At 35.8% G+C, this 14,204-nt stretch overlaps 3 protein-coding genes across 16 annotated transcripts; 2 read left to right on the top strand and 1 right to left on the bottom strand.

The window, feature by feature from the left end:
- Positions 692-7,686, top strand: LOC107617904 (lysine-specific demethylase JMJ25). Its single transcript, XM_016319782.2, has 13 exons — positions 692-1,682; positions 1,793-1,908; positions 2,347-2,443; positions 2,528-2,666; positions 2,924-2,987; positions 3,067-3,823; positions 4,499-4,828; positions 5,175-5,648; positions 5,994-6,066; positions 6,152-6,237; positions 6,647-6,766; positions 7,192-7,250; positions 7,423-7,686. Exons 1-13 carry the CDS (start codon positions 903-905, stop codon positions 7,496-7,498), a joined length of 3,171 nt encoding a protein of 1,056 aa, XP_016175268.1. The 5' UTR covers positions 692-902; the 3' UTR covers positions 7,499-7,686.
- Positions 8,573-14,021, bottom strand: LOC107618562 (pentatricopeptide repeat-containing protein At5g08305). Of its 14 annotated transcripts, none has more exons than XM_021110952.1 (7): positions 13,674-14,021; positions 11,835-13,567; positions 11,216-11,507; positions 10,537-10,864; positions 10,332-10,425; positions 9,982-10,059; positions 8,573-8,672 (listed from the first exon to the last, which is right to left on the bottom strand). In XM_021110952.1, exons 1-2 carry the CDS (start codon positions 13,751-13,753, stop codon positions 11,923-11,925), a joined length of 1,725 nt encoding a protein of 574 aa, XP_020966611.1. In that variant the 5' UTR covers positions 13,754-14,021; the 3' UTR covers positions 8,573-8,672; positions 9,982-10,059; positions 10,332-10,425; positions 10,537-10,864; positions 11,216-11,507; positions 11,835-11,922. The 14 variants fall into 14 exon arrangements, with proteins under 14 accessions (XP_020966611.1, XP_020966613.1, XP_016176144.1 ...); XM_016320658.2 differs by lacking the exon at positions 8,573-8,672 and adding an exon at positions 9,545-9,867 and having other exon boundaries at positions 9,982-10,124; XM_021110951.1 differs by lacking the exon at positions 8,573-8,672 and adding an exon at positions 9,545-9,867.
- Positions 9,537-11,675, top strand: LOC107618563 (WAT1-related protein At3g30340-like). The gene is made up of 6 exons (XM_016320662.2): positions 9,537-9,759; positions 9,960-10,016; positions 10,320-10,436; positions 10,560-10,962; positions 11,072-11,223; positions 11,303-11,675. Exons 1-6 carry the CDS (start codon positions 9,572-9,574, stop codon positions 11,421-11,423), a joined length of 1,038 nt encoding a protein of 345 aa, XP_016176148.1. The 5' UTR covers positions 9,537-9,571; the 3' UTR covers positions 11,424-11,675.

Raw genomic sequence — 14,204 nt, 5'->3', positions numbered from 1 at the left:
GTGGGGGAAGGGTATTTTTGTCCAAAAAAATAAAAAGGACGATTTTAATACGAAAAAAACACGTTAAGGACGATTTTAAATCAAAATATACATCGGGAACGGGTTCGATTCTGACCCTCAACGTGAGGGACCAAAATCGTACTTATCCCTATTTTTTTCCTTTACATTTTCTTTCATTTCCAAACAAATGAAACTTCATATTTCCTTCTTTTTTTTTTGCCTGTTCATGTTCAATTTCCCCCAATTTCCATCTAAACAAACAGAGCGTAAGAGAGTAGAAAGAAAAAAAATTAAATGAGATTAAAATGGATGATTTTTAAAAACATGTATTTTGTATGATATTGTGTTCATAAACATCATGTGTCTAATCAAATAAGCAGTAGACGTATATCATCGTAACTAAACACGGTTTTAGGAATCACTCCAAAAATTAATTTAGTTTTGACACACAATTGGTGTGAAAATGATGTTGGCGCCACATTTCAAAACCCTACCTCCGTTTCCCCCCAATTTCACTTGACTAGTCAGAATTATCTTATTTATTTATTTATTATTATAATAATTATCTTCTTTCAATGATGAAAGAATTAGAAACGCCCATCCAATCTAAATAATCCAATGATAAATTTACTGAATTAAATTGAAATTACTATTTAATCAAAGCAGCAAAAACAACCTAACAAAACCAAACCAAACCCACAGGGATGAGAGCGATTCCGAACTAGGGCTCTCCCACGCGCCCACGGTTTCATCGTACTGTTTCTTTTGTACTTTCTTGTTCTCTTCTCTCTCTCTCTCTTTCATTCATTCATTCTCATTCACACTTCACTCTCTTCTCTTCTTGTTCAATTTCTTGTTCCGTTTTTCTTCCACACAATCAAGCTTTCACATTTGAACCTTCCATGGAGCCTCCACTCCTACCGAAGAAGCCCCTTTCCGATAAAGTTCCGAACTTTGATGCCAACAAACAAGGTGACTCTGCTCACCACCACCCGACAAGCGCGGTCACTGAGGACCAGGTCGATGAAGGCGTGGAAGGTGTGACTATGGATGAAAAGGAGCAGCTTTTGAACAGTGGTGATAATGGGCTTGAAGATTCCTCTTGTGTTCAAGAAGTTAGTGTTGTTGGAAAGAAGCGCAAAAGAAAATCTAAAAAGGAGATGCTGGAGGCCTTGGAGATCGAGAAGAAGAAGAAAGGTGATGATGATTCCGCTGCTATGACTGTGAAAATGCGTGAAAGAACAAGCGTTCCAAGTTATGCTGAGAATCTCAAAGAATATGATGATGATGAGGGTCTTGGTGAGAAGAAGAGACGTGGCAGAAAACCGAAGAACCAGAAGAAGGAAGAACGCCCTAGTAATGAAAATGATGTTCCAGATGCTGAAAATGAGTCAAAATCTGGGAAAAGGAAGTTAGAAGATCGGAACCCCAGTGATTCTGCAAATGGCAATGTTCAGGAGAAGATTCCTGGAAGGAAAAGAAAGAACTTGGATGGTGAGTTAAAGTGTGAAAATGAAAAGATGGAAAATGAGGAGTTGGGGTCTCATTCCAATGCTCAAATTGATGCTGAGACGACTTTAGATTCCTTGGAAAAAGGTGACAATCAGCGTAGATACGGTTTAAGGACGAATCGTGTGGTCAAAATGCAACAAGAGGAGCCAAAAGTCAGGAGAGACCAAAAAGTAAAAACACCATCTCTTTACTCATTTGTTCCTTATGTGTGTATGTGTAAATAAATGTTTTGTTTAGATTAAAATTTTGGTGTATGTTTCTGATGATTGTGAGTCAACAGTTCGTTGAAGAGGAGAGCTTAATGTGCCATCAATGTCAGAGGAATGATAAAGGTGGTGTAGTGAGGTGCGCTAGATGCAAGACGAAAAGATATTGCATGCCCTGTATAGAAAATTGGTATTGCTTTCTCTGTTTGTTTTTTATTTCCCGTTTTGTTGGTTATTTTTGCTAGAGTTACAATTGATTACTTTATCCTATTAAGGGAAAAAGGTAATTTATAGTCCATAGAAACAACAGCAACAGGAATACACTGAGGTTTATAAAGGTAATTTATAGTCCTTATTAATATCATCATAGTTTATAAAGGTTTGAGATTTCAACATTTAAAGATTAACCCCCTTAAAAAGGGTTTATCAATATTCAAAGAGATATAGATAGCGTAGCATTTTATAGGGTCAGTGATGAACAAAGATTTTAGCTGTGGCTTACCAAGAAGAGAATATCAGATTCAACAATTCTTCTAGTTCCAAACTCAGATTACACTAGTCACTAAAGTTTTAGACAACGATTTTTTTTTAAAAATTATTTATTTATTTTGTTCGGTGTCTTGTGAAGGTATCCCAATATGAAGCCAGATGAATTTACTCTCTGTCCTGTATGCCGAGGCAATTGTAATTGCAAAGCATGTTTGCGATCTACTGATCTTATTAAGGTTTGTTCTTTTTCCATTGTGTACTGATTTTCCTTTGATTTTCAGTATTTTGCTTTTTAACTGTGGGCGTTTCGTTTTATGTAGGAAATGAAGATGAGGAAAAATACCAACAACCATAAACAAGTTGATTTCTCTTTGTATTTGCTAAAAGGCGTTCTTCCATATATAAAACAGTTGGATAAAGAACAAATTGCTGAGAAAGAGTTCGAAGCTAAAAGACAAGGTATCGTTTGTTTGATAATTCTTAACTGAGGTCATTGATGTATAGGTTGACAGTGCCCTAAAATTAATGAATTTGGATCTTAGTTTTGTGTACTAACATGATTTGGTAATTGTACTAAATTATTCTTCCTGCATGCAGCAAATCAGCATATCTAGTGTTTAGGGTTATAATCTGATTCTTAAGCCAAAGTTTAGTACCGGTTCTATATCGGTTTCATTGTCTAATTTGGTTGTGGGACACTGGGATGTGGAATACAGGGCTTTCATCCTTGGAGCTAAAAATTGAAAAGGCAGATTTTCAACCAAACGAACGTGTCTACTGGTTAGTATTTCTCTGATTCCTTCTTGTTTTTCAGTTGCCCTTCTTTCCATTTAGTTGTTGACTCAATACTTTCTTGTAGTGACAACTGCAAAACGTCAATATTTGATTACCACAGAAGCTGTGAAACGTGCTCTTTTGACCTGTGTCTCAGCTGTTGCCATGAATTTCGTAATGGGCAGCTTTTAGGTGGTCCAGATCCAATTGGGTTTGGGTTTGTCAACCGGGGAATCGGATATCTGCATGGTGAACCAAAACCAGAAGTAAAGGGAAAATCCAATGGATCACAGGTTCAGACTCAGGAATCACAGGCTATTCCTGTACCACGTGGGTGGTCAAGGGATGGGTGGCATGCAGAGAGTGATGGCAGCATACCCTGCCCAAAAGTCACTGAGGAGTGCTGCGGCAGATCTCTGGAGCTGAGAAGTGTATTTGGTCCAAATTTTATCTCTGAGTTAGTACACAAAGCAGATGAGCTAGCAGAAGCATATAAGCTTGACAATTCAGTTGAGATTCCTGATAGCTGGTGCTCATGTTCGACGTTGAGAAACACTGTTGATAAAAATAAAAATACAAGGAAGGCAGCTTCCCGTGAAGATTCCAGTGACAACTTTTTATACTGCCCGTCAGCTTTAGATCTACAACAGCATGATGATGTAAAACATTTTCAATGGCACTGGAGCAAAGGGGAGCCTGTGATTGTCAGCAATGTGCTCGATTGTTCATCAGGTTTGAGCTGGGAACCACTTGTCATGTGGCGTGCATGTCGTCAGATAACTAACACCAAGCATGGTATACATTTGGAGGTCGAAGCAATTGATTGCTTGGATTGGTGCGAGGTTTGTTCAATTTCTCAGTCCTTAACATGCAGGGTTTTTCCTTTGTTTCTTTATCTTGATTTTCATGAGGCTTATTTCTGATTTGCTTTGAAGGCTAGTTTATTATATTGTTTTTGTTGAATAGGCATGTAGAGAAAATTGTATTGTTGCATTGTGGTAGCAAGTTGGAAGGGTATTTTGTTGTTATTGTAGTCGGTGTTAGTCTTGGAAATAAACTTTCAGCAGATGTTTGCTTGCTGTATATTGTTTCTTCCAACCTTGTCGACAAATATGGGTGAACAGTCAATTCATGGTTCTACAATTATTATTATTATCATAGTTTCTCTTTTCTGAAGGTTTCATGTCATGTCATATCTTACCATTGCAGAAAGCTATCTAAGTTTGTTGCTGTCTGTTTTCCTATTTTTTGTTACCTTTGCACCTGCAATTCATGCTTCTGGACTTGTATTTTTTGCCCCCTTTTTTTACTTTTTCTTTTTCAAAACACGATCATGACTTCCTAGCACACGTTAAGGTGATTTTATCATTTATGGTTGTATATATTATTGTTTTCCACTTGTACTCATTCTATTCATTGTTTCAGCAATTCTTTAAACTCTATTACTTTTACTTAACATTTCTATTCTTTTGCTGGTGATGTATACATGTTTCACTAGAGTTGTTGATTAAATGCAGGCAGATGTTAATATCCATCAATTCTTTACTGGGTATTCAAGCGGACGTAAAGATTGGTGTAACTGGCCTCAGATACTGAAATTAAAAGATTGGCCACCTTCTAATTTATTTGAGGAACGTTTACCGCGTCACTGTGCTGAGTTTATATCATCCTTGCCCTACAAGGATTATACAGATCCTCTTATTGGTGCTCTTAATCTTGCTGTGAAGTTGCCGAAGGAAAGTATAAAGCCAGACATGGGGCCAAAGACATATATTGCTTATGGATTTCCGGAAGAGCTTGGGCGTGGGGATTCTGTGACTAAGCTCCACTGCGATATGTCTGATGCAGTATGTTTTTTCCACTTGTTGTATTAGGCATGTTTTCCATTATGATTGCGTTTCTCAGATGTTTCACATGCGTTGGTTATAGTTTTTGTAGTCCAGGTCATATATTTTTTGGCTCACTATGTCATCTCTCCATAAACTCTCATTTGATCCTATGTTTCATGAGTGATTGATAATCTGCCAGAAGAATCTATCTATGATATTCTGATAATGTTGCAAATAAATTTCCATACCAAGGATTTGTTGCTATTTTTGGTTCATTGAGTGCATACTGAATTACTTATTCATGAAGAATTATTATATATATTTTCTTTTCTTTTTTTTTTTTTCATTAAACTGGATGCTTTAGGTAAATGTGCTAACTCACATTGCTGAAGTGAAATTGGATTCTAACACACGTGAAGCGATTGAGACATACAAAGCAAAGCACCTAAAGCAGGACCAGAGGGAATTGTATGGAGTTCATGAGGGAGAAACTACTGATGACACGCATAATGATTCATGTTCAGCCATAAATGCTTCTGACAAGCAAAATGGCTCTAAAGTTGTGGAAAATGAAAGTGGACTATGTGACATGAAAGTGGATGAACAGTTTCATCAAGCTTCTGGTAATGAGAGTGCAGCTGTAAATATGGATGGTCTTTGTCGCGGGTCAGAGTTGAAAGAGGCTGAAAAAGCGGAAGAACAAGAAAAAAGTATGTCAGGTGCCTTTGATGGTGCTCTCTGGGATATTTTTCGAAGAGAGGATATTCCTAAATTGCAGGAATATCTGAAAAATCATTTTAGAGAGTTTAGACATGTGTATTGCAGTCCTTTGACACAGGTAAAATAGTAAAAATAATTCTCTATTATTTGACACTATCTTTTCTACTTGTAGTTAATCTTGCCATGAACATATTCTTATAGCTACCTTTACATTTGTAATATATGGACTGTTGACCCTGATAGCGTTGATCTGATAATATCTTTCTTTTAAAATTTGTGGATGGGTGAATTATGTTCATGCGTAATGGATGCTGGACATGGGTGATTGATGTGATATGCAATACTGAGACATGCCATAAACATTCTGAAAAAAGTTTGTTAATTTATTGAGAATAACAATAAATTTTCCCTCAGTCCCTGTGCTTATATGTTTTTTGTTTTAATCGTATTTCTGTTGACATAGGTCATTCATCCCATCCATGATCAGACCATGTATTTGACTGAGTATCATAAGAGGAAGCTTAAGGAGGAGTATGGTTAGTTATTTCCATAAACTTTCCTATTTTGTTTGATTGATAATTAAATTGTACTGGCATGTTAACAGCTCTTTATTTCTTGTAGGAATTGAGCCCTGGACTTTCGTTCAGAGGTTAGGAGAAGCTGTTTTCATTCCAGCAGGTTGTCCTCACCAAGTCAGAAATCTGAAGGTAAGAACATACATGATGCATTAGTCACATCTTTAGTGTACTGAGTTGTTTCTTTATATATCTGCAATATTATAATTCAATAAAAATGTAAAGAATTTTCTTTTGTGAAGTGAGCCAGATGAAATTGCTAATCATATTCAAAATAGTTATCCCACAACCATTCTAGCCATCACACCAAATCCGGAGGATAATATTACAACTTTAAATCTAGGAATAGAACCAGATATCGGCTTCTCAAAAGGCCTATTTGTTTGGCATTGTAATCTCTTTTGATATACAGAAAAATTTCCTTTTTCTAACAACCCTTGCAACTAGCCACTTTTTCTGACTTGATTAATTTTTATATTTTAAGTAGTTCCTGAAATCTATTCAATCAAAACACAATCAAGTGAATTCCTTCCTTTTGCAGTCATGCATCAAGGTTGCCCTTGATTTTGTATCTCCTGAAAATCTTGGTGAGTGCTTCCGATTGACAGAGGAATTCCGCACACTCCCAATAAATCACAGGTCTTCTGAGGACAAGTTGGAGGTATAGCAAACAATATTTTGGTTTAACTTTACTAGTTGTTTCTTTGTTTCTTTATTGAATGTAGCAGGTCTATTCAAGTTGATTCTTGAACTGAATATAACATGATATAGCAGTTCTAATTGATTGATCCTTGAATATCATCTTTGACTTCAAAATGGGTCTTTAAAGACCATTTTGAAGTATATTTGCTATCAGATAACATTACTGAGTATCACATTGTATGTCTAATCTTGGCATGTGTAGTTTCTGCTTATGAAGAATTTGTTTTTGTATATCAGAAGTTTATTGTCACTAACCAATTTGTTTAAATTTGATAGTTCCAGCATGAACTTTACGTGTCCTTCATATTGCAAGCTTAATAGTTTCTTGCTGGTGTATAATGTAAATGCTTTACACTTTCTGAATTGCTGTGTTATTTACACCAGGTGAAGAAAATTACAGTACACACAATGAAAGATGTGGTTAAAAATTTGGAGGAAGCACGGTTAGTGTTTGCAATCCTTAGGCCTATCTGATTTGCATTGTGATGCATGCATGATTTGATTACAATGTTCACTTTGATAAGGCATTGTTAGATTATTGTTTCCAAGTTCATGAATCATGACTATGAATTTGAGTTTATTATTTGATTTACTAAATTGGTGATTTTTATACAGGTCTGGGAAAAGAGAGGTTCAGGATGTAAGTAAAAACAACTGCAAGAGAATGAAGTCAAAAAAGATGATTTGGTAGAGTCATTGGCCTATTAGCTGTGATGAATCTTGTGTTCCATAATTAGTATATAGTATCACTGCTCATGAATGTTTGGACTGTGTTTAGTGTTTAGGGGCATATGCTAATATGAGCACTGTACTTTTAAAACTTGATTACTGCATTATATTTCTCTCCCCATTACTATATGGTTACTACTTTTGTGAAAATTCTCATCCAACGTCTGCAAAGCTAACAAGTGAAAAATCTGTGGACACAAGCTCAAAAATTAGGGGGACATGTGGTTAGAAAAATGTTTTTATATTTCTAGAGTTTTATTCTAAACTTCATATTGAAAATGATTTTACAATGTAAGATTTTGAATCTAAAAATGTTACATGAGTACCACAGTTGATATCCTTTAAATCTGACTAAACTCTTATCTCATCTAATGTAATTGTAAAATGAAAAGTCCAATAATATTAATTATATTGGGTAAGTTTGTACTTCTAGGTTTTCAATGCAATTTGATTTTGATTCAATATATTAACCTAACAGTTTATCATTGATTCAGCTCATTGTCATCTTTTTTACTAAAGGGAGTAATAATGGCATAGGAACTATTGACAACAGTTAAAGTTAATATATTACATCATGAGTTTGAATGGAATGAGAATGAGGACAAGAGTGCAACAGAATAAAATAAAATGTAGCATAATCCCTTACCTTTCTTTGTTGGATCCATTATTATATATATTTTTACAGAAAACGGAATAAAAAAAATTTCTATTTTGATTCCAGTAAAATTAAATTAATTACTTGAAAGGAAATGGGTATTCAATTTCTATAATGAAATGACCATTCCCTGTAATTATTGCTTATTCCAATTCTCATTCTGTTCCTATGGTATTCCTTTTCCTCTTACCAAATGGGGAATTAATTAAGATATCTAATATTAGTGCTCAAAACTGTGTCAAAATCGTATTCCCAGAATATCATGCACAAGGAGATTTTACTTCATAGTAAGGCAGGAAGGCTATAATGTGATGAAACTATATATTATATGCATTTCACAATTAACCATTTTTACACGTCAAGTTTTTCTTCACAAACTGGCCATAATGCGTTCCAGTTACAGAGCATCATTCAACAATCTCCTAGCTTCTTTCTTTTGCCAAGATTTGACATCTTGTTCTTGCATGTCAAAAGATATAATCTATAACAAAAATTCAATTTTGATGCTATGTCAGGATAAATTAATTTTATACGTGCATCTAATCACATAATGTCATGTCAACAAAAATAACCACTTTTTACATTAACTGCGTGAATAGTCATTTGAAAAAACTAATATAATTGAACGACTGTGTAAAACGTTTCTTACTGTCAGTGCATCAAAATTAAACCCATAATAATAAATAAACATGTAAAAATACAAAAGAAAAAAACAAAAAATAGATTCCCAAATAGCCATGAAGAAAATGGAGACAATGCCATATCAAATCTGTCGCTACTTTTCTGTTGATGCTCTAGCAAGTTAAGACTTAAGAGCCACTTGTAAAAAGGGTAAGGTGTTAATGGTTCTAAGATATGTACTGGTTTTTTCGGGCTATGCATAAATGCATTTATATAGAAAAGAAGATAATTCTGTTGTCAAATATGTGAATGATGCATATAAATCAAACGTGTTATTTAGCACTTACTCCACCTGAAGAAAATACAATTCTGGCAAGGGAAAGTGAAGAGAATAAACGATTAAAATATGGCAAATGGACTGAAAAAGTTTTAGATGGGATAAGTATGATTTGTTCCAAATTTCGTTAGGCTGAGATCAATCAATGACGATTAACGAATATCACATGGTTTTGGGTGTTGGTCCAGCAAGATCACACGTAAATTTCCACCATGAAAAATGAAATAACAAACTAAATAGTGGAGTTTGAAATTTTGACTATGGAGTGTTTGATGTGATGAAGAATATATATTATGTTTGTTCCTCTCTTCTTGGAGGTTATTAACTCCCTATGGCCTATATATTGAAGAAAATCATAGCATCTTTCAAAGCTCAACAAACAATAAAGTCCTAAGTAAAAAGCAAAGAAAAATATTGTTAATATGTTGATGCATTGCAGGGGTTTGTTTAAGCCAGTTATTATCTTGATTATTGTTAACTTAGCTATGGCTATTGTAAATTTACTTATGAAGAAGGTTCTTAATGGAGGAATGGACAACATGTCCATTGTAACATATAGACAAGCAGTTTCATTTATCTTCATGGCACCTATTGCCTGCTTGTATGAAAGGTTAGAATCACTTCCATCTTTTCACTTCTTTCTGCTTATTCTTAACTCTCATCCCCTGCCTCCATGTGTCTTTGATGAATAATATACTTGCCCTCACTGGTTTTGAACCTAGCATGTATAAAAGTTAGTAAACATTTTTCTTTATTTCTACAACAGAGAATTGTATTTAAGATTAGACTTAGTTTTTCTGCTGTTTACAGGAAACACAAATTGGAGGCTCACATAATATGTCTCCTTTTCCTCAGCTCTCTTGTCGGGTATGTAGTCGAAAAAAGTTGTGTATTCATTTTGTCTCGTATACTGAACTAACAAATATCTCTCCATCAATAGATGATATTTGGAATCCATTCAATATGACACCCCATCTAATGATGGAGAAGCATGTGTTATCTTAATGTACAAAACAAAGTGAGTAAAAATATCATAACTCTAAGTGATTTTAGAGCCAAAGATGCATGCTTCTAGTTGTCATTAACATATAAATATCCACTCAAGTTTATGATTTAATTTTTTACATCTATAAGTTTACATAATTTTAAAATTTTGCCAATGATTTCCAGAGTAACACTCACCCAATACATATTTCTTCTTGGACTTGAATATACGTCTGCAACGTTCTCATGTGCATTCCTCAATGCTGTGCCAGTATTCACCTTCATCGTGGCACTGCCATTTGGGTAAGTCAAACAAAATGATACCAACTTAGTATATGTTAGTTCATGACGGAAAAAAGAAATATTTAAATTAGATAGTCTTTGAATTTCAAATAATTCTAACCATCTTCGAAAATATTTTTCTAGGATAGAGAAGGTAAACATCACAAGCAAGAGTGGGAAAGCCAAAATCTTAGGGACTGTTGTGTGCATTGGTGGAACTTTGGTACTGATCCTCTATAAAGGAATGCCCTTAATCAACCCCCAAGCACAACACACAGCAAACGAAGCATCAAGTGGTCCTCCAGCCAGAAAGTTAGAAAAATGGATCATAGGTTCAATATTTCTGATTACAGGGTGCCTTCTTTGGTCTTCATGGTTTATCATACAAGCAAAGATTAGCAAAAGATATCCATGTCAATACTCTAGCACAGCTATTTTGTCCCTTTTTTCTGCCATTCAATCAGCAATATTAACATTAATCATCAAGGGAAATAATGCCTCCTGGATTCTCAAAGGAAAGCTTGAAATAATGAGTGTTATATATGCTGTAAGTATAATCTTCACAACTATACATCATCTGTGATGTATCAACACTAAATCCCTGAATAAATGCCCAAACTTTTGCATTAATTTTTTTTTTTTAAATGTGAACGTAGGGATTGGTGGGATCAGGCTTGTGCTATGTGGCAATGTCATGGTGTGTCAAACAAAGGGGTCCAGTTTTTACTTCAGCATTTACCCCCCTTGTACAAATATTTGTGGCAGTGCTTGATTTCTCTATATTAAAGGAAGAAATTTACCTAGGAAGGTTGATTCTTTTGTGACCCTTCTATGATTTATCCTTATACTTTCCAATCCCCTAACATATTCCTGTCTCTTATAATCAGTGTTGCAGGATCGGCCTTGGTTATTACTGGCTTGTATATTCTTCTGTGGGGGAAAAGTAACGAGAACGCACCATGTGTCAAGGATGCACAAGCAAGCCAACAAGATGTAGAATTGCAATAGCATTGGCATCATAGAAACATCAATAAATCTGAAACTACTCCAGATACTAGATGTGGCATCTAACCTTCGGGGGTCATGAGTTCTCTGTATATATATATAAAAAGCAATTAGTTACAACATTTTACATGCACTGAAAGTTGATAAGTTCAAGAGTTGGAAGCAATGCAGAAGATAAACAATTTCAGATCAAGAAATGATACGTCAATTGTTCAAATTCAATATATTATAGCCAATGCATGTTTTGTTCTCAAAGACTTAGAATTGGATTGTGCATTCGAAGTATAAGGGGATTTCTAAACTAAGTTAAAATATGAAACTGAATTCTAGCTAAAGTTAAAGAATTAGATTACTAAATGGTTAATTATAAATTAATTATTAACTATCTTAATTAATAATGTATCAACAACTTACTTATTGCAGCCAACTTGGATATCCAGGAACTGTCCCAAACCTGACACCATCCAGTATCCAGTCAAGAGAAAAGGAACTCATCTTTTGTTCATGGACCATTCAACGCAATTTCTTGATCTTGGCAGCAGCCAAGTTTCATTTGATATACAACAAAATTCAGCATAGAATACGTTTCCTCTGAATTAGGATGTGTTTTATCATGAGCAATGAAACTATGAATGACTCCTGATATTTCAACAGAGCTAAACCCAGGCGACTTTTTTACTCCTCTTCTCTCCATGGCTTCTCTCATGCTTCTTGCATCATCCCAGCGCTTTTCAACTGCATAAGCATTGGATAAGCCAATGTATCTTCCATCATGATTTGGTTCCAGCTCAATAAGCTTCCTGCCAACTGTTTCTGCAAGATCAAAATCTCTATGGTTTATGCACCCACTAAGAAGGGCACCCAACACGGATGGTGTTGGCTGCATGGGCATTTGACAGATAAATTGGTATGCAGCGGCTAATTGACCAGCACGAGCCAGCACATCCACCATGCAAGCACAGTGCTCACTTGTAGGTGTCATGCCACATTTGCTAAGACTCTCGAAGAAGTACCATGCTTCTTTAACTAACCCACCATGGGCACACGCAGCCAACAAACACAGGTATGTGATCTCATCAGGAAGGACACCAACTACTTGCATATCCTTGAACAGTTTAAGAGATTCTTGGACAAACCCATGTGTGGCAAGACCTCCAATCATTGCATTCCAAATCAATACGTCAGTTTTATTCTTTGAGACACCGTGGAATACAAGAAAAGCCTCGTCTATTGCCCCACATTTGGCATACATGTCCACTAGAGAAGTCCGCAAGACCAACGTCATTGGCAATCCATTGTCAACTACATAATTGTGCATTATTCTCCCTTTTTCAAGAGCACCAAGGTGTGCACAAGCACACAATACACTCACCATAGTTACTTCATTGGCCTTGGGACCAACAGCCCGCATCTTTTCAAAGACAGCCAATGCTTCCCTATATTCCCCAGCCTTAACATAACCATCAATCAGAGAGCTCCATGATCGAACATCCTTCTCTGACATGGAATCAAAAACTTTGCGAGCTAGATTCATTTCTCCACACTTCGCATAGCCATCCAACATGGAATTCCATGAAACCAAATTTTTTCCTTCCATACAATCAAATACCTTATGAGCCCACATAATATTACCACAAGAACCATACATATGTATCAAAGAATTCTGGATAAACCTATCAGACTCATGCCCAGTTTTTATAATGTGAGAATGGACTGACACTCCAGCTTCCAGGTTTAAAAGGCGTGCAGATGCCTTAATGAGAAAAGGGTATGTTAAGTAATCTGGAGCAAACCCTAGTCTCAGCATCTTCAGAAATACAGAAAAAGAACCATTTGGGTTTTTGCTATTTGAGTAGCCCCTTATGATTGTATTCCAGCAAAGAATTGATGGGCTGCATAACTGGGAGAAAACCCTGTAGGAATAACCAATGTCCCCTGAATTTGATAGGGCAGAGAAGAAAATAATCTTGGATACATATGATTCATCCTGAGATAAGCCCATAGAGACCACAATAGCATGAAGTTGCTTCAGTTCAAGCACTGATTTACACTTATCAAGGAGGCTAATTAGGGTTTGGTTTACATTTGCAATTTTACTTGGTGACAGTGACACTCCAAGCATTTGCGTATATGTATTGTAAAATCTCCTGCAGGCTTAACACTTCAGATGCATGGCAACACCAACAAAACACAGATTAAGCAGCAGAATTTAAGGTTTATAAGCAGAAAATGGAAGATTCCATTTGAACATACCTGAAGGAAAATGCAGTAGCTGAAACTCTTCCTAAAAAACATGGCATCGATGCGATTTTTTTTTTTTTTGGTTTACGCATCGATGTGACTTTGATCTGACAGTGTGGGAGGCGCCTCCATTGATGGTGGCGAAAGAGCTTTTTCTTTTAGGGTCAGCGGAAGAGCTTCTCTTGCCCAGCCCAAAGCCTAGTTAGGAACGTGTAGCGCAGCAGAGCTCCCTGGAGAGGTCGAAGTCGGCAGCAGCAGCAGCAAGGTAGGAGAAGGATCTGTTCAGAAGAGTATGGGTGGGTCGGGTTCAGGTGCGGGTTTCTGGAAAGTTGGGTTCTTTTTTTTTTTTCGAATACAGAGAGAGTCAAATCAGCGACTTTTTAAATAAATATGGAAAAATTATGTCATTTAAACTATAATTTATTGATATATATATATGTTCAACTTTACTTTGCAAGTTTAATGACATATTATTGCATTGTCTAACATATGATATTCTATAAGATTATGAATTCATGTTATAAGAAACTAGCGGCTCAACGG

This window comes from Arachis ipaensis, chromosome B09 (assembly GCF_000816755.2).
Source record: "Arachis ipaensis cultivar K30076 chromosome B09, Araip1.1, whole genome shotgun sequence".
In the NCBI taxonomy this organism is placed as follows: domain Eukaryota; kingdom Viridiplantae; phylum Streptophyta; class Magnoliopsida; order Fabales; family Fabaceae; genus Arachis; species Arachis ipaensis.
This window is presented reverse-complemented; position numbering and strand designations above follow the sequence as displayed.

Bases quoted from the DNA above. Each gene is read 5' to 3' on its own strand.
- LOC107617904 (XM_016319782.2), top strand. From the start codon at position 903: ATGGAGCCTCCACTCCTACCGAAGAAGCCCCTTTCCGATAAAGTTCCG. The intron at 1,909-2,346 runs GTATTGCTTTCT...TGTCTTGTGAAG, and splicing joins ATGCCCTGTATAGAAAATTG to GTATCCCAATATGAAGCCAG. The intron at 3,824-4,498 runs GTTTGTTCAATT...GATTAAATGCAG, and splicing joins ATTGCTTGGATTGGTGCGAG to GCAGATGTTAATATCCATCA.
- LOC107618563 (XM_016320662.2), top strand. From the start codon at position 9,572: ATGTTGATGCATTGCAGGGGTTTGTTTAAGCCAGTTATTATCTTGATT. The intron at 10,017-10,319 runs GTATGTAGTCGA...AATGATTTCCAG, and splicing joins TTCCTCAGCTCTCTTGTCGG to AGTAACACTCACCCAATACA. The intron at 10,963-11,071 runs GTAAGTATAATC...ATGTGAACGTAG, and splicing joins TAATGAGTGTTATATATGCT to GGATTGGTGGGATCAGGCTT.
- LOC107618562 (XM_021110952.1), bottom strand. From the start codon at position 13,753: ATGCGTAAACCAAAAAAAAAAAAAATCGCATCGATGCCATGTTTTTTA. The intron at 13,568-13,673 runs GTATGTTCAAAT...TTAAGCCTGCAG, and splicing joins GCTACTGCATTTTCCTTCAG to GAGATTTTACAATACATATA.